At 45.0% G+C, this 19,728-nt stretch overlaps 1 protein-coding gene across 12 annotated transcripts in view; it reads left to right on the forward strand.

The window, feature by feature from the left end:
• Positions 1-19,728, forward strand: part of VPS13D (vacuolar protein sorting 13 homolog D) — a 221,325-nt gene that overhangs the window by 4,335 nt on the left and 197,262 nt on the right. For 11 of the 12 annotated variants that reach the window (XR_004973974.1, XM_036348853.1, XM_036348857.1 and 8 more), the window contains exons 3-12: positions 4,839-4,916; positions 7,810-8,000; positions 8,092-8,172; positions 10,894-11,010; positions 13,677-13,781; positions 14,905-15,075; positions 15,508-15,608; positions 16,593-16,761; positions 18,570-18,671; positions 18,821-19,004. Coding sequence is in view for 11 of the 12 variants with exons in the window: in XM_036348853.1 (XP_036204746.1) it covers positions 4,839-4,916; positions 7,810-8,000; positions 8,092-8,172; positions 10,894-11,010; positions 13,677-13,781; positions 14,905-15,075; positions 15,508-15,608; positions 16,593-16,761; positions 18,570-18,671; positions 18,821-19,004 (1,299 nt within the window). In the remaining variant the exon portion in view is untranslated. The remainder of the gene's footprint in view (positions 1-4,838; positions 4,917-7,809; positions 8,001-8,091; positions 8,173-10,893; positions 11,011-13,676; positions 13,782-14,904; positions 15,076-15,507; positions 15,609-16,592; positions 16,762-18,569; positions 18,672-18,820; positions 19,005-19,728) is intronic. The other variant, XM_036348856.1, reaches the window with a different exon arrangement.

Genomic DNA, 19,728 nt, shown 5'->3' on the forward strand with positions numbered 1-19,728 from the left:
CAAAATGTAACCCTTTACTAAGTCCTGAGAAAGGAGATAAAGCCAGTCCGCAAGCATGTGGGACCCTAGAGAGAGGACAGGAGGCCTCCAGTACGGTCAGATCTCAGCTTCCTGGAGCGTGACTTTGGGCAAGTGGGTCAGGACAGGTGGTGGCCATAGCCGTGATGCAGATGATGGTGCAGTCTGAGCATGGGGTGCCGGTCACTGGTTACCCTTCCCCAGGGGAGTTGCTTTCCGGGTCTTTCTGACCCATCTAAACCCATGAAAGGACTGTGGCAGCCACAGGCTGTGGGGAGCTATCAGGGTCACACCTCCACTTCCTTCCTTTCACTGGGAACAGAAACAGGTTCTTTCCCAGTCTCCTCCTGCCGCTTGTCCTCCGGTCCTTGGAAGGGAGCTGCTGAAATGCAAAGTGAAAGTGACCAGTCTTTCCGGGAAGAGGCTATGTTCAAAGTTCAGCGGCCGTGCCAAGTTCACCTCTGGCCATTCACTGAGGTTCTCAGACCCGCTGTGAAGCTGACCGAGTTGAACAGGGCAGGTAGAGGGCCTGGAAAGAGACCGGTACACTGTGGCCTTACTGATAACAGAGCTGGCTCTCTCAGCAGGGGATGGGGAGAGGATGTTTGCCAAAGAAATGAATAAATAGACATTTTTGTGGCATATGATGTATCATGGGATCTATAGTAATAACAGATTTCTAATCTCAGAAATTTTAGACAGAATATATCTTGTAACAACTGTGCGTATCTCTCTGACGCTTTAAACTGCTTTTCTATACTTATTTTCTTTAAAAAATATTCTCTATGGCTTTTAACGAACCTGTGGAGTCTGAGGAATATTTCCCTGAGAAATTGAAAGTTGCTTTTCCTTTCATAACGGTGTTAGTATGCTGCCCGTCCTTATGGATCCAAGCACACCCAGTGCTTGGCGGAGCGTGTTGGGGTGTCCCAGGGTACTGAGAAGGGCTTTGTAAAGAAGTTGAGGGTTTTTGTTGATCTCGAAGACACAGTTACAGTTTTGCAGTGTTTAGGGGTGGAGGACACTAGCTGTTATTTTAATCTATCTGCCAATATTTACTATTCTAGATGCTTTGGGAGATGCATGGAGACTGAAGTAGTGGTCAAAAGTATGGGTTTTATAGCCAGACTGGGTTTGAACCCCAGTTCCTCCATTTACTAGTAACTCGGGCAAGTTACTCAAATTCTTCATGTTCCAGTTTCACTTTCTGTAAGCTGGAGATAATAGTAACTATCTCATAAGGTTCTGAGTGCTGCACACATTACGCTAAGTCAAAGGTTCTTGGCATATAGTGAACCCCCTCAACTGGGGTTATCATCATCCACCATCATGATCATTCATGTAGGACTGGCTGGTGGGTTGGACTTGAAAGGCCATGTTAGAAGTAATAAAAATGCCAAGTTAGCATGTGAGTGGTTGACGGACAGAGCTAGCATTGTGTAAGATTTCCCTCGTTCGGTCATTCAATAAACACTTGATGCACACCTGCCTTGGTAAGGCTCTGTGTTGTGGAACGATACGAAAAGGGGGGACAGTGGAAGATACTAAGAGCTCAGGCGTAGGAGCTAGCCCTGGTTTCACCATTTGAAAGCTGTTTGTGACTGTAAGTGACTTAAGCCTCCCCTTCACCCCTCTCCCTCTTGCCACCTGAGGTCAACAGATCTGGTATGAACTCTGGCACTACCACCTACGGGGTCTGTGGGTTTTAAGCGAGTTGCTTGTCCTCTAAGCTTCATTTTTCTTGTCTCAAAAATGGAGCAGCCCTAGCTGGTTTGGCTCAGTGGATGGAGCATCGGCCTGTGGACTGAAGGGTCCCGGGTTTGATTCCGGTTAAGGGTGCGTGCCTGGGTTGTGGGCTTGGTTCCCATTGGGGGGCGTGCAGGAGGCAGCCCATCAATGATTCTCTCTCATCATTGATGTTTCTATCTCTCTCTCCCTCTCCCTTCCTCTCTGAAATCAATAAAAAATATTTAAAAAAATGGAGCAGATAATAATATTTCCTCATACCATTGTGAGGATTAAATGAGATCATGCATATGCAGTGCCTGGCACATAGTGAGTCCTCACTAAATGATGGCAGGTACTACTACTACAAAAATTATTGTTACTTATCCGCCTCCATCTTTATAGTCCTTGTCCTTGGAGAGCTCGCTGATAATCTGTTGGGGAGACAGAAATTACATGGTAATCCAAGGGGTGTATATATTACATTGTTATTACTAGACGTCTAGGCATAATGCAGTGGGGTACAAAGCAGGGGAGCCATTCCTCCTGCCTGTGGGACTCTGGGAACGCTGGTATGGAGGGAACTTTTGAGTGGACCTTAGCAGGGCTTTGACAGGGATGCAGGTGGGTCACCAGGCTCCAGGGAGAGTGAAGCGTATGAGTGGAGGCAGAAGGCTGAAAACTTGCACGGAGAAAACTGCAGGGCATGCTTGGAGCCAGAAGGTAGTGGCTGCCAGTGCCATGCCACGGCGTCTGAACTTCGGGCTGGGGGCATATCTGTGTATCTGTAACCCAAAACGTAGATCCCCCTCCTTTTTCCTTCTATAAGCTCTGAATCTCAGATCGGCCCTGTTAATGACCTAGAGCCGAGGGAAGAGGATTTAATAGTCATTAACAATTACTGAGAAATGATCCGTCTCTAAATTCACCCCAGTTCCAAGTGACTAGATTTGCTGCTAGTCTGAGATGAGACATTTTTGGATGAGAGAGACATCCATGACTATGCCTGCGTATTATTTACCTGTAAATAAATGAACATCATTATCATTTATGAAGTATCATTTATAAAGTACCTGCCTACACTTTGTGCTTTCGGGCCTGGCCCCTTGGAGGGACCTCTTCCAGCAGCGTCAGTTGTGGGTACCTGTGTGAGTGGGTGGGGCAGTAGGAGGCTTTTGGTCTTGAACCACGCATGGCTGCTGCGGTTTTGCCTGGGTCCTCAGTTCTCATCCTTTCTTCTGTTTCCGCTCCTTTCCAGGTCACCTCCTTCATTCTCTGGGCTGCAGCTTCTTTAATTTTTCATGGTGTGGATTGCCTACAATTCGTTCCACTTCTCCAGGCTATACAGCAGCCAAGCAAACGTAGGGCTGTCAGCCTCGTTTGGGTACTGAAAAATAGGGCAGATGTTGCTTCTTCAAAAGAAGAGACTACATACTTTCCTCCCTTTCAGTCACTTTCAACTGATAAGGAATATGTCTCATGATATTTTTTCCCCTTAAGATTATTTTCTCCCCAAATGTGGAAATACGGTTTGTCCGGGCTCTCTGGGGTTATTAACTTCTCCTTTTGGTTAGTCTTAAGGTATGTGGATTCCCCATATAGACAGCTGTTCCCGCAAAAGTCTGAGAAATAAATTGGCTACATTTGCTCAGAATCTGCCACATTGCTAGACCTGAATACTTAGAAGCCAATTATGCACTGGTCTTGAACAATCAGGGAAAAGTAATCAAGTTTCTTGCATTAGTGGCCTTTGCAGGAAAAGCCTTGCTTGCCTTTTTTCTGGGTTCCCTTACCAGTTAAGGGTTGCTGGGTAGCGGCTGTCTGTACTGCTTGTTCTTGAAAATAATGCATCTCAGACAGATTTCCGTGACTCAGAAATTGCCTTGTGTGGTGCAAACAGTTTTGTAAAATGAGGGCTGTCTCCCGAGCTCTTTGGGGATGAGAATCCTGCCTTCTCCTTTTGTAACCTCAGTGGTTAGTATAGTGTCCAGCAAGGACAGGGATTGGTGTGTATATATGTGAATGACTGACTTCCATAGTCGGGGGGGGGGGAGGTGAGAGATCTAGACTGTTCCTTGGAGGCGTCTTGTACTTTGGGGTTTGAGTCATTGTCAGAGCGGGGTCTGCAAGGCCTTCAGCGGGGGTCCTGTTTGTTCCTTTGCCCTCTGCTTGGTTATTACACCTGCAGGTGGAAGTGCCGAGGAGAACCTGCGGAGCTGGTCCCTCCAGAAGAGAGAGTCTGATTCCTTCTCATGACCAACTTCGTTAACTCTCCCAGGCTCCCAGATGTTGTGTGCAGTACACCTGTTTTTGGGGGGTGTGTGTTGGTAAGGAGAGCTTGTTAAAATTTGCAAATTTCTGTGTTTCAATCCCAGAGATGTCTGGCAGGGGGCCCAGGAGCCTGCATTTCATCCCAGGAGATTCGGATGTTAATGGTCCTCTAGTGAACATTACCCTGAACTAGGGGCTTGCAAACTGGCCAGCTGGCCAGATTCCCACCTGTGAGCTGAAAATGGCTTCTACATTTTTAAAGGCTTGTGAAAAAAACCCCAAAAAACAAAAGGAGACTATACAACAGACACCATAAACCCTGAAATATTTACTATCTGGCTCATTACTTCATCTGCTGTAAACTCCAGCTGTTATTTACATGTCCAAGTGGGAGCCAGGAAATTAGTATAGGGGAAGCACATAGGCTGGTGGTGGCGCCTCCCTTGGCTTTTTGTCGCTCTGGTCTAGTTGTAAAACTTTCCCTTCAACCTTCAATGATTTGCACAGAGTAGGCATCTGCCGCATTTGTTGGATGAACACTTCATGATATTTTATTTATGTAATTATTTTTATTTTATTTTTCAATTACAGTTGACATTCCACATTATTTTGTATTAGTTTCAGGTGTACAGCATAGTGGCTAGCCAATCATATACTTTACAAAGTGATCCCCTGATATTGACAATATTCCCTATGCTTTACTTTACATCCAAGCGCTGTTTCATAACTGCCAATATGGCGTTCTTAATCTCTTCACCCTTTTCACTCAGTCTCCCAAGCCCCCTCTCCTCTGGCAACCACATGATGTTGTTTTTATTTTTTAGGTGCAGTCGAATTAGAAAACTTGCCATTAAAGAAAGATGCCTTGAAAGAACTGGAGTTACCATTTGAAGTCAAAGCTGGTACGTGGAGCGAAGGAGAGGGAGGCAGTGCTGAGTGTTCATTGTGTGGGACCTGAAATTGAGAGTCCTTGACTTGGGCTCTCTGTGACCAGAAAGAGGCAGGGTAGGAAGTACAGAGTTTAGATCCGTCTTAAAATGTGGTCTCTAGGCCACTAGTATCAGGATGACCTTGGGGTGGAAATGGTGGAGGAGGTCACGTGGCCTCTGACCTACTGAATTAGAATCTCCAAGGATGTGTCATTCAACTTGTATTTACAATATATATATATTTATTGATTTTTTAGAGAGGAAGGGAGAGAGAGATAGAAACATCAATGATGAGAGAGAGTCATTGATTGGCTGCCTTCTGTATGTCCCCCACTGGAGATTGAGCCCACAACCTGGGTATGTACCCTTGACTGGAATTGAACCTTCAGTCCGCAGGCTGACTCCACTGAGCAACACCAGCTAGGGCTCAACTTGCATTTTTAATAAATATTTCTGGTGATTCTTATGTTTACTGGAGTATGAGACCTTCTGTTCTAGGTACAGGGGGTTTTATTTTTACATAATTCATTATAAATGTTACTGAGAGAGTTTACTGTATTGCATGAAAGTGGGCTCTGGAACAGTATGCCTGGGTTTATTCTAAATGTGCCATTTTCTGGCTCTGTGACCTTGGGTAAGTTTCCTACAGTTCTGTGTGTGCCTCCTCATCCTTAAGATGGGATGATAATAGTACCTACAGCAAAGGAGAATGCCTGAGTTATACATTAAATTACTCAGGACGATGCCCGACACACTCAATAGATGTTTGCAACTACATAGGAGTCCTGCAGTTGTGAGGTTTGGTGAGGAAGCAAGAATTGTTTGGAATAAAATATTCTCCATTGAATGATCAATTATAAAATTGGTCTCTATTTAGGCACCCCTCATCATTCAACAGTAGCCTGTTGATATCAGTCAGTCTTTCCTTTATTTTGGAGTACTTATCTATAATAATAAAAAGGTAATATGCTAATTAGACAGGATGTCCTTCTGGACGTCCTTCCTGATGAAGCTGGGGCAGGAGGGAAGCCAGCCCGGGTCTTGGGTGTCACCGGCGGCCAGAGGGAAGCCTGGGTCTAGGTGCCAGAGGGAAGCCGGTGCTGGCAGCTAGGGGAAGGAAGGCCTAGTCTTGCACAAATTTTCATGCATCGGGCCTCTAGTATTACAATAAAATGCAAGTACAATGCAAATGAAAAACCTTGCAAAAGATTTAGGCCTTCTTGAAATCAATTCAAGTGATGGGTGATCTGCCAGTCAGAAGCAGAGGCACTGACTCATTAGACTCTGAAGGAAAACTTTCAAGAATGATGACACTTCTGAGTTATTGAAAGCTCTTAGGAAAGGTTGATGTCTTCTGATATTTTTGCAAAAATGATCATTTTTATGCTTGTTCTGCAAAAATTAAAACCTAACATCATTTATATTTTAGTCATATAGTTATTAGAATATTACATATTCTCTCCCCAATTAATTTTGGTTAGAATTGCAACTGTGCACTAATTATTGTTAAAATTCTTTGCTGTGAAAAGTGGTATGTTTCAGTTTTACTATAAACTTTATTAAATATAAGAAACATTGTTTTAGATAAAATCCAAATTAAAATGTGTTTTTTTTTTTCCATTATTGTAGATATCTGAATTTGGTACTGGATTACACAGTTGATCACTTGGTGTCATCATTAAAAATGCTATTGTTAATGATATTCTTTTATGTTAAATACAAGGGTGGGCACAGATAGGTTTACAGTTGTGAGTATGTGAAATAGTTTATTCTTGGGTTATTGCTTATTATTAACCTACTTTTACCCACCCCTGTATAACTGATCAATCCCACTTGAATTTTAGATCTTACAGGGTAATTAGAGGCCCAGTGCACGAAATTCATGCACTTGGTGGGGGGAGGGGGCCCCTCAGCAGGCCTAAGCCATCAGTCATACATCCTTAGTGCTGCCATGGAGGTGGGAGGGGCTCCTGCCACTGCTGCTATGCTTGCCAGCTATGAGCCTGACTTCTGGCACACTGACCACCAGGAGGCAGCTTCTGCGTTGAGCGTCTGCCCCCTGGTGGTCAGTGCGCGTCATAGTGACTAGTCGTTTTGATGTTAGGTCGATTCGCATATTAGCCTTTTATTATATAGGATGATTGCCCCCTGAAAACTGTGCTGCTTTCAGAGGTTGGGCTTTCAGAGGTGGATCTTTGCGAGATCCATGAGGACAGGTCAGATGTTCTTATGCATTATTCCTCAGTGGTGACTTGCCTCTAATTAATTGAATTTAAAGAAGGCTTGAGTTCTAGGAGGCTTGACTAGAAATGGTAGAACTTAGGAAATAAGTATCACAATTCTCCCAGGCTCTTTAGCTCTCCCATCAGGCCAAGTTCTCATAAAGAATCAATTCTTCCTTGATAGAGGCCACTGCAGCATCTCCGATATGTTGGGGTATGTGCAAGATTGGGCATACTGTAAATCTGATAATGCCCAATAAGTACTTATCAGCCAGTAGGTTAATAATGAGCAGGAAATGAGGTTCATGCCCATGGGCTTGTGCAGGTTCCATGGGCAGAAAGACACCCCAGAGAAATTTAAGATGTAGTCCAGGTGGGGGACAGGTAGTTTCCAGGAGAGAGCTCTTGCATTTGCTATGGTCAAGTCACACTGAACTTTCCCTAGCTTCCAGTTTATTTTGCCCAATTATTACCGATCTCAGCTTACTAACATTTGCTTCCCAAATACGAGGACCTGTTGCCTGTTTTCTTAAATTGAAAAAGGTAAAAATAATAATGCTCCCCTAAGAAAACGAGAAGAATACAGAAAAATAGAAGGAATTGAAAATATGTAAAGACATTTAACAAGCTTTTCTTTTTCCTAGGTTTAATTGGGAAAGTAACCCTTCAGATTCCCTTTTATCGCCCCCATGTGGACCCTTGGGTGATCTCCATCTCCAGCCTTCACTTAATTGGAGCCCCTGAAAAAATACAAAACTTCAACGATGAAAAGGAGAAACTGTTGGAAAGGGAACGCAAGAGCGCTCTTCTCCAAGCCCTGGAGGAAAAATGGAAGGCAAGGCAGAAGTCCTTTGATCCGGAAGGGCGTCGTGGTGAGGCGTGAGCAAAGCACTAGCTCTGGCTAACGCTGGCTCTTCTCTTTGTAGAGTGAACGCCAGCAGAAAGGGGAATCCTATTGGTATTCCGTCACTGCCTCCGTAGTTACGAGGATTGTGGAGAATATTGAAGTAAGTCCTACTGACTTTTATAAAGCAGAAACAGGGGAGGGGTTTATTTCTCAGGCTTACATGTGTTTACTTCTGAGCTGCCTGTTTCTCAGGGCCTCGCTGATACAGGGTGTACCTAGGCAGGACTGGCTGTTCAGGCGTGCCCTTCTCTAGGCGGTGCCCAGGGGAGAGCCTGAAAAGCAAGTCCCGCGGCGAGGCTTTGGGCACAGGCTTTTCTTGCTTCGCTTAGTGTGAGTAGGAGTTTTCGTTTCACTTACATTTCACTTCACTTTCTTTTTGAATGTTGGAGCCCCACTTGTAAAGGATTTAGCCACATCACCTACCAGTAAGCTTTCATGACTTTTGTTTCAGGGTAAATCACATAAGCTCTCTGATCTCAGTTTCTTCATCTGTAAAACGAGAGAGGTCGGATGCACCGTTTCTGGTTGATTAGATAGTGAATTGTGAACAGCTCACTAAGATATTTAATCTCTCACGGATGGATCTGGTGGCAGTTTGATGAGTATCAGTGTTAGGGCTATTGGCCGCCTTTTCCACTTTAATTACAAATTTGTTTTGTCCTCAAAAAACTAGATCAGAGGCCCTTTTTGCCAGCCCGTACTTACTGTCTCCAGGGTTTTCTTGCAATGCCCGGGTAACACAGGTATATCACTTTCCCCCAAAATAGTCTGAGGTTGTTGGTTTCATAACTTTGATGAAAAGGTTGTTACATTTAAGGTGACTGCTTTGAATTCTGTTTCAGAAAGTTCTTTTTGTTTTTAAGTTGTCATTGATTTTTGAAAATTCATCATTTTTATTTTATTATTTTTAAAAAATATATTTTTATTGATTTCAGAGAGGAAGGGAGAGGAAGAGAGAGATAGAAACATCAATGATGAGAGAGAATCATTGATTGGCTGCCTCCTGCACGCCCCCTACTGGGGATCGAGCCCACACCCCAGGCATGTGCTCTGACCGGAGCCACCTCGTGGTTCATGGATCGATGCCAACTACTGAGCATGATGATCGCATTTCAAAGGAATGGCTTTCAGGCCCTTGAGTTGTAGGAGATCACACACACACACACACACACACACACACACACACTCACACACACTCACACACATACACCACACACACTCACACACACTCACACACACACACTCACACACACACACTCACACTCACACACACACACACACACACACACACACACACACTTCAGAGGGATGGAGAAAGGATTCACAATTTTAAGCCCTTAGAGCAATTATAAATGTTCTAAGAAAGGGAGGTCAGAGCTGATTGTCAGGTGTTGGCTAGAACAAACAAACAGCCCTGAGCTTTTCCGGAGAGGAACTTAGAGAGGGGCTGGATTGTCCCCGGGACAAGCTTTAGGCTGCAGGAAGCCACATCAAAATTGGGTCAAGTTCTTAGGGCAGGAGCTTGAACAGAATGTTCTTGCAAGAGTCTTTGCAGTTCTCAGGATGTACTACACTTTGTTTATCCATCATCAGGTGATGGACATTGGGTGTTTCCACTTTTTGGCTATTGTGAATAGTGATGCTGTGAACATTCGGGTATAGGGTTTTGTGTGAACGTATGTTTTCAGTTCTGAGTATTATATACCTAGGAGTGGAGTTGTTGAGTCATATGGTAACTATATGTTTAATTTTTTTGGGGAACTAGCAAACTATTTTCCAAAGTAGCCTAACTGTTTTACAATTGTACCAATAATCTATGAGCACTTCAATTTTTCCTCATCCTCATCTGCACTTGTTATTGTCTCTCTTTTGATTATAGCCACGCTAGTGGATATGAAGTGGTATCTCACTGTGTATTTTTTTAAATATATATTTTTATTGACCTCACAAAAGGAGAGGAGGAGAGAGATAGAAACATCAGTGATGAGAGAGAATCATTGATCGGCTGCCTCCTGCACGCCCCACATTGGGGATTGAGCCCAAAATCCAGGCATGATCCCTGACTGGGAATTGAACTGTGATCTCCTGGTTCATAGGTTAATGTTCAACCACTGAGCCGCTGGCCCGGCTCACTGTGGTTTTGATTTGCATTTCCTTGGCTAATGTTGCTGAGTATCGTTTCATATGCTTATTGGTCATTTATAAGTCCTGTTTGGAGAAATGTCTATCCAAATTCTTTGCCCATTTAGAACTTGGTTTATTGTTTTTTTAATTATTAAGTTGTAAGTGTATTTTTAATATTTAATTCTAGTCCATTATGAGACATATGATTTGTAAATATTTTCTCCCATTTTGTGGGTTGTGTTTTCACTTTCTATTATTATTTTTTAATTCATTGAAGCAGCATGCCTTTTCGCTAGCTTGTCTTCAGGGGCAGAGGGAAGTAAAGAAATAAATAGGTACAAAGTGTATATGTCCTGCTGATTTCCTGTATCTAGGTGTGGGGACACAGGCAACACTATCATAGAGGGAGGGCCAGTTACCTGGATACAGCGGTATTACTTTCTTCTAATGTATCTCTATGGTGTCTTCTGAGCTGACTTAATGAAAGTGTTGTAGCTCTCTTCTGTAGCTCTCTTCTGTGTGTGTCCAGTTTGTGAGTGTAACGCTGAGGGGCTTGGGGAGCACTGGCTCTGTGATGTGTGTATACAATGCCAGCTGTGACTTACGTAATGAGGCTCAGGGCAGTGTGACTCCTCCCTCTAGTCTTCCACCCGTAGCAGTTGCCTAAACGTGCTTTTATTTTTTCTCCCCTTTGCAGTTAAAAATTCAAGATGTTCACTTGCGCTTCGAAGACGGTATTACCAATCCTTCCCACCCTTTTGCCTTTGGCATCTGCATTAAGAATGTGTCGATGCAAAATGCGGTGAATGAGCCTGTGAGTATGAAATATGACTGAGCCAGGAAGAAAGCAGTAGTTGTGGGGAGTCTGGGCTCTGCTCTTGTCATCTTGCCTCATGTGAATGAGATTGCATTCTTTCCACCGGGCCTTTCCCTGTATGTCTCTGGCCTGTATGTAATACATCTAATTTGCTGGACTAGGGAAACAGTTAATTTTCTCTGACCTTTTGTTCTGTCACTCATCCTTTAAATGTTGGTGCAGCCCCTTTCATTTTCTCCACAAAGAAATCAAGGTGTAGAAAGGCTTTCATCTTTGGTTTTCTTCTCATACCACGTGCCCTCCCAGGTAAACTCATCTGTTTCATAGTTTCAGTGACCACCTGGGATATTTGCTGATGGCTTCCACTTGCATTCCATTCTCCCCCTCTGGACTGACCATTATATTCATATCCATCTCCCTGTGGATACAGACGCCGCTAGGGCATTTAGGCTTATAACCAAAACGATCCCATTATGTCCCATCTGTCCAGTTTGCTCCCCTGAAACTAACTTTTCCCCTTTATTTTCTAACATGTTACTGAAGGTCCAAACAAGCAAATGAAAACTAGCATCTTACGAACGCTTTTATGTGCGAGACTCTGTTCTTTGTGCTTTGCACGATTGCTCATTGAATTCTCCGTGCTTTTCACCACCACTGTTGTCCTCCTGGTGTGGCTGAGGTGCTGAGGTGCAGAGCGCTGACGGGAGGGCGGATCAGCTCTGCATCTGGGGTTGGCAGATTGGCCCCCACCCGTTTTTTGTAAAAAAGATTCATTGGATCACTGCTGTGCCCTTTGTGTGTATTGTCTAAGGCTGCTTTTGTGCTACAGTGGCAGAGTTGAGTCGTTACAACAGAGATTGTAGGGTCTACAAAGCCTTCATGTGTACTCTCTGGCCCTTTTCAGAAAACGTTTGCCATCCCTGCTCCAGATCATGTGTTCTTACCCACTCCCCTAATCTCTAGAAGCTCCGTGCTCATCCTTCCACTTCTCATTCCTCAACGTCCATGTCCATTTGATCATAGCGTCCTGCCAATGTTTCCTGCAGTGCCTCAAATGTAGCTCTTCTCTTAGTCACACTACACCTGTCTGAGTTCAGGATCCTGTCAACTTCTGCCTGGGCTGATAAAGCATCCTGCTCGGTGACCTCCTTGCTGCCACCCCAGGCTCTTGATTCATTCTGTGCCAATGCTTCCCACCCTTTTCCACGCCATGGCACACAGAAAACAAGGAGTATTTGTACGGGACACGGGGGCAAAAGGATGTGGTTAGCTCAGAGTAACCAAGTATTTCTAAAAAGTAACTTGATCCTATAAACTTGCTCATTGTCTTTTTTTAAAAAAAATAGATTTTTATTGATTTCAGAGAGGAAGGGAAAGGGAGAGAGATAGAAACATCAATGATGAGAGAGAATCATTGATTGGCTGCCTCCTGCACGCCCCCTACTGGGGATTGAGCTCACAACCCAGGCACGTGCCCTTGACTAGAATTGAACCCGGGACTCTTCAGTCCGCAGGCTGACACACTATCCACTGAGCCAAACCGGCTAGGGCTTGCTCATTATCTTAATGTGACTCATGGCTCCTTTTCTCTGGCACCCCAGGGGGAGCTCTACTTTGCACTGTTGCCAGAGTTTTGTTTCTAAAACACATACCCGGTCCTGGTGCATACCTGCATCAGAACCCTCGGGGCTCCCTGTCACGTAAAGTATGAGCTCCAGAGTCCTTGGTGTGGTGTATACTTCCTTTCCTAGTGTGTCAGTGTCCGGGCAGCCATAACAAATAAGCTCAAATAGGTGGCTTCAAACAACAGAAATGTATTCTCTTGTTCTGGAGGGTGGAAATCCAAAATCAAAGGGTTGGCAAAGTGGATTCTTTGGAGGCTCTGAGGGAGAAACATCCATGCCTTTCTCTTTGCCTCAGGGTGTAGCCTTGGCATTCTGGGCTTATAGATGCATCTTTCCAATCTTCCTCTTTTTTCACATGGCCTTCTCCTTTGAGTCTTTTTTTTTTCCTTCTTTAAGGGCACCACAGGGCCCACCCTAATCCAATATGACTTCATTTTAATTTGATTACATCTGCAAAGACCCTGTTTCCAAATAAGGTCCCATTCACAGGTGTTGGGAGGACATGAATATTTTGGGGGAGGGAGCTATTCAACCCAGTACACCTAGTAACATCCAATCTACTTATCTCAACACCTAACTAACTCTGATACCAAATATGTCCATACACATGTATGATTACTGCCCCCACAGCACATGAGCCATGCTCCAGTCACACAAACTCACTGTCCTCTGAGGTTATCAGGCATTTTGTATCGGCCCTACCCTTTGCAATGCGTCCCCGTCCTCTCCTCTTACCAGCTCTATGCCTGAAACTTACACATCTCTGAGTCATGCAGTGCTGTTTTCTCTTTGTTTGCTCATGGCATCTTAAATACTCTCCTCTGCTTTCCTCTGCTTAATTAAAATTGTTTGCATGTTTGTATTCCCACTTAGCGAGACTTGAACTCTGGGAGAGCAAAACCATGCTTTAGTCTAGTTTTGTATCCCCAGCACCTTGCAAAGGTGCCTGATGGATGATTCTTCACAAATGGCTTGTTGAATGAATGAATAAAGTCATGAATATGGAGTCATCTTGTTTTCTTCCCTGTCTTACCTCAGGTGCAGAAGTTAATGCGGAAAAAGCAGTTAGATGTGGCAGAGTTTAGCATCTATTGGGATGTCGATTGCACTTTACTGGGGGATTTGCCTCAGCTGGAGTTGCAGGTATGATTCTGGCAGAGGGCTTCATTGCGACACTGCACTGAAGCGAAGGGGTGCAGGGTCACCTTCGTGTAGGCTTTTGTTCTCTGCGTCTCTGATTACTGTTCCCATCCCCCCTCCAGAGGTACCCACTCTCAAGTGTGTTGCTTGAGGTATTTGCTACGTATATAACTGAACAATATGTAGTGTTTTGTGTATGTTTTACATTTACATTGCATTTTAGATTTCCTTGTTTTCTTTTTTTCACTTAAGGCTATGCTTTTAAGATGGATCAGTGTTGCTGTTTATTCTTCTAGCTGATTGCTCTGACTACTGCATAATCCACCGTATGCATCAAACATATGGTTATCCATTCTTCTAGCCACCATATACTAGGCATTCAGTTTTTCATTGAACAAAGCACCAGATGAGATTCTTAAGAAGAGCTTTCTTATGTTTATGTTGACACTTCACCTTTGGTGGAATTCCGTTAAGAACTACTTAGATCAGCAGTCGCCAACCGGTGGTCTGTGGACCACTGGTGGTCCGTGAGGTTTGAAAGGTTGGTGACCGCTGACTTAGAAGATCATTATAAATCATCCTATATAATAAAAGGCTAATATGCAAATTGTCCCCTCCACCAGGAGTTTGACCAGGAGTTCAACCAGGGGGTGGGGTTGGCTGGCCAACCTCCGGAGTCCCCTCCCGCCAGCCCAGCCCAATCGGCCCTGATCGGGGCAGGCCGGCCGGACTCCACCAGTGCACAAATTCGTGCACCAGGCCTCTAGTTGTACAGAAAGTATTACTGTTTGTGAAGGCTTACAAAATAATCTGTTTAATCTTTTTCTAAAGTAATTGTAGTTGATTTAAGTGAAATAGAGAAAAAGGACTCGCTTTTTGTCCCACCCAAGATTATCTTTGGCTTGATGCTATCATATGGAATGGCTTTGTTTTGTTAGTTTGATTAAATAAATACTGTGCTTCCATACAGTAGAATGCAACTATAAAATAAGGGCAAAGACCATTAGTCTCTAAGACACAGTATTAAGTATTCTGTTTAATAAACTAAGGCAAAACAGGACATACACCATTTATGTAAGAATGGTTACAAAACCAGAAAACTGACAGAGGTTCTTGTGACACTCAGGAGGCCATGGGCAAGAGCATGGAGAGCCGCGATCATCACTACATCTTGGAGCCGGTGTGCGCATCTGCCCTTTTGAGGAGAAACTGCTCCAAAGAGCCTCTGCGGTCTCGGCACACTCCCCGTTTTGAATGCGACATCCAGCTGGAGACCATCCCCTTGAAACTCTCTCAGGTACCCCCCTTCCCCCAGCGGCCTGTGCTCTCACCGTCAGACTCGGAACTGGGGTGAATGAGCAGGTTGGTAGAAGGGCCGCAAGACTTCACAGCACCCCAGTAGGAAAGAAGGGACACAGGAAGTTGTGCCCACAGTTGTGGTAGGTGTAGAATCCATTGTCTGTAGTGCGGTCGGATTGGGCTGATCTCAGGTTAGTTCTGAGTTGGTTTTTAAGTGCTGGGCAGAGCCCAAGAGCACAGTCATGTCAATACTTAACTGTCAGAGTCCCGGGAGAAGTGCCACTTGGTGCGGAAATTTGGTCTTCCGGTTTGCACTGGTTTTCAATTAGGTGGATTGACTAATGTGAATTGTTCTTGTTAGAACCATGTCCTCACTGGGTAAAAGCAACAAATCAGTTCTAACCTAGCATCTCTTAATCTCTATTAAAAGCTGCAATACCGGCAAATCATGGGATTCCTCAAGGAGCTGGAACGGAAGGAGAGGCAGGCGAAGTTTCGAAAATGGAAACCCAAAGTGGCCATCTCTGGGAAGTAAGGGCTCGCCAGTTGTTGTATATGAAGTACATTTTGGTTTTTTTGTATATAGGTCAGAAATATCCCTCACTGTTCTTTGCACGTGGCTGGAGATACTAGTAAAAGTAGAGTCGATTTTTCTGACCTTTAAATGCCATTTCTGTTGTTTATCACTTGATATTCTGACCATCTGTTGATTTGGTGATGCGTTAGCCTTAGGTTGGGTGTAGGGGAAGTGAGAAGGCCCTCTTGGTCTTGGTCAGCAGGTAGGCTGGGGTTGCTCGCATGGGACCTGATTCTTTGAATCTGCTTCCCTATGTCTTTTCTCCCAGGTTGTTGTTTGGTCGACACTGACATAGTGCACTTTCTAACTCCTATAGCGAAAAGAAATCTGTTCATGCTGCAGGGATAAACTGGGCCAACCCAGTATGTTAAAATTCTCTTAGATCCTGTGCATTCCCATATCTTTTCTGAAGTATTCCACTTAAAATTGTCAGTAGTCAAATCCGTGGTAATTATCTTATGATGGCATTTACCTTCCAGTCACCACTTGACTGTTGGTGGAGGGGACTGATATGGCTCCTTCAAACCAGTTGAGGGAAATGTTATTCTTATATGATGAAGATTTGCTTTCCCCCCATGTTGAGTTCAGCCCAATATTTTAAAATGAGTTTTAGCCAGAACCGGTTTAGCTCAGTGGATAAAGCTTCGGCCTGCGGACTCGAGGGTCCCGGGTTCGATTCCGGTCAAGGGCATGTACCTTGGTTGCGGGCACATCCCCAGTGGGGGGTGTGCAGGAGGCAGCTGATCCATGTTTCTCTCTCATGGATGTTTCTGGCTCTCTATCCCTCTCCCTGTAAGAAATTTCTGTAAGAAATCAATAAAATATGTTAAAAAAAAAATAAAAAAAATAAAAATAAAATGAGTTTTAAAATGCTTGGTGGACAGCATTTTAGGTGCTTTCAAGGTAAGAAATAATGACATTGTTACGAAATATTTCAGCTGCCGAGAATGGTGGTACTTTGCCCTGAATGCTAACCTGCACGAGATCAGAGAGCAGAGGAAGCGCTGCACCTGGGACTTCCTGTTGCACCGCGCCCGCGACGCCGTGTCCTACACCGACAAGTACTTCAGCAAACTGAAAGGAGGCCTGCTGTCTGCAGACGACACGGTGAGCGGCCGTTGCCTTGTGTTTCTTGTCATCAGAGGGTAAGAATGCTGTTCTCTCAAAGGCTGACGAAAATGGAATCTCTGAAGGAATCAAGTCCCTTGCTACAGAATTTCATTTCACGGGCTAGAGTGGGTCTTACTAGGGTGAGAGCTTGTTGGAAGGCCACGGCCTCACCTCGACCAGAAGCATCCTTCACCTGCTGCTTGAGGAGAGCGGGCCACGGGCTGAAGGAGGGAAAGGGGCTGTGGTCCAGCCGCGCTTCGTGCCCACTCCCCGTGCCCATCCCCTCCTCCCTTGTGCTCTGTGCAGGGCTCACAGAGACTCTTCAGCTAGTCACCTGCATCTCTTCAAAGCCCATTCCTCGTTATTGATTTTGTTCTCTGAGTCTGTAGCTCATCTCTGTAGGCTTTGGCCTAAACTTTCCCTAAGCCCAATTGATTTGCTTGAGGTTTTGAGGTAGAAGCTAGGCAGAGGGGATGAAGTAGGTGGTGAAGGTCAGCTTTTCTTGCTAATTGTAGGGTTAGAGCCTCTTAGAACCATCAGGCCTGGAGTGCTGGCCTGGACCCCAGCCTGCTCTAGTACCTCTCCTCTTCTCCTAGGAGAGGGAGGGGGGATTGCTGACTGCTTTGCTCCTGGATTTGTTTCCGTTTTGTGAGCATCAGTTTTTGCAAAGCGATTTAGACTGTTTCTGATATTTCTTCTCAGGTGTTATCTCTTAATTAACTGTTTCTTTAGTAAACCCTTCCAAGCAAAAAGGAATCTTACTTTCCCTTTAGCACCTGTCTTCACTCAGGCTGCTCTAACAAAATGCTATAGCCTGGACTTAAAAAACCAGCCATTTATTTCTCCCAGTCTGGAGGCTGGGAAGTTCAGGATCCAGGTGCCAGCTTGGCCCGGTTCTGGTGAGATTCCTCCTCCTGGCTGCCTTCTTACTGTGTGTGCACATGGCCTTTTCTTGGTGGAGGGAGAAATCTGTCCCCTTTCTCTTAGAAGGGCACTAATCCCATTATGAAATCCCACCCTCACGACCTCATCCAACCTAATTACTTCCCAGGTCCTATCTCCAAAGCCCATAACATTGGAGGTTAAAGCTTCAGCATTTGAACTGAGCGGGGCACAAACATTCCTTCCATGAGAGCATCCCACCATGTGGTAACCACTCAGTGCTGAACCCCTAGGTGTTCTCACCTCTCCTGCTGGCACCCTGAGGCATGGCCCACTCACTTTTTCACCAGTATCAGGCCTGGTTACTGACATGGGAAACTTCTGGAAATGATGGGGTCAACCAGACATTTTTTTGTTGTAAATTATGTGAAACACACATAATTTCCTTTTCCTAATGTTAGGGTATAAGAACAGTTTAGGACAGCGAATTCTGTCTTTTGCATATTTGCATGTAGCTGGCTGCTCTTGGTCTTTCCTAACTAGCATGAAACAAATTTAAATGACTGCTTCCTTGCAAATGCACGTGTGAAACAAAGGAGCTAGAGGCCTGCACACTTCCTGTGTAAACGTGGTCCTGAGTTTCCCCATTGAAGTGGGAAGAATAACTAGTCACCTTCCTCTGTAGTTACTGTTGGTCTCAGGGACCAAGTACGGTTGGGGTTATGTGGAAGAGCTGTTTAAACGGAAGCACAGCAACCATCGACCTAGCTATTTGTCTTCACTGTTTCTTGGCCTTCAGTGGAGATGTTGGGGACCGGAGAGGCCCCATCACAGTCCTTGTAGTGAGTGGTGTGCGAGAGTGTCCAGTTCTCTGGAGCTATAACACCTGTTCAGTTTGTTTGTTTTTGCTTTCACCCCAACAGGAGGAAATGTGTCGGATTGAAGAGGAACAGAGCTTTGAGGAATTAAAGATTCTTCGTGAGCTGGTGCACGAACGATTTCACAAGCAAGAGGAGCTGGCAGAGGTAAGGAGCCCTCTGTGAGGAGACGTGCTCGGACTCAGCACTCATGGAGCGCTTCCCCATGGGTGTGCTTATGCTTGGGGGCGGGGGGTGGGCAGCCACAGCTGGTTCTGTCTATGGGTCCTCATGTTGCTCATTGTTGATTGGCACAGAGCCTGCGAGAGCCTCAGTTTGATTCTCCAGGAGACTGTCCTGGAGACCCAGGCAGCGGTGCGGGCAGTGGGATGCTGCAGTACCTTCAGTCCTGGTTTCCTGGCTGGGGCGGCTGGTCTGGGAAGCCAGTCGAGGGGCTGTCTGCAGAGCAGCACGAGCAGTGGACTCCTGAAGAGATCCTGGGTAAGGCGGCTCCTTCCCCTTAGCCCCTGGGTGGCAGTGAAGGGAGATGCTGGGTTCATAATAATTTGTCTGCTACTTTTGAAACAATCCATGATATTTTCAAGCAAACAAAAAGAAGTAGAGATTGGTAAAGCTGTTTGTCTCATGTTCATAGAGGCAGAGCGAGGTGGTTTTGGGAGACACTTCATTTGCAACTCTGCTACTAAATTTGAATATTAGCACCTTGTCAGGTAGATCTTAGCGACAGGGATGGTGAGAGAACTAAATGTGAGCAAGTTCAGAAATTTTAAACTGACGCTCCAATCCCAGTCCAGGGCCGCTCTTCAGACCCACAACGCCCAGTATGGTTTCCATAGCCCCACATGACCGTTTAAACTCTAATTAAAATTAAATAAAACAAAACATTGGCTTTCTCAGTCACACTAGCCACATTAGCCACACGTGCCAGGTGTGCCCACGGCCCTGGACAGTGCAGGTGGAGAACGTTTCACGATGTTGGGCAGCTCGGCTTTCTCCTGTACTTGCCTGTGAGCCGGAACGCCCTCCTGGTTGGGAATAAGGTAGAGCCTGATGAAGCAGTTGGGTCGTTTTAAATTAGTGAAGGAAAACAGTCACCCTCAGCTCTGGAGTTCTTTCCAAAGAAAGGGACAATGGGTACACAATGCCATCATGACTGACCGGTGTGCCTGGTTTTGCTTCGGAAGTTTTTCCATGTATTTTCTTA

Source organism: Myotis myotis, unplaced genomic scaffold (assembly GCF_014108235.1).
Source record: "Myotis myotis isolate mMyoMyo1 unplaced genomic scaffold, mMyoMyo1.p scaffold_m19_p_2, whole genome shotgun sequence".
NCBI classification, from domain to species: domain Eukaryota; kingdom Metazoa; phylum Chordata; class Mammalia; order Chiroptera; family Vespertilionidae; genus Myotis; species Myotis myotis.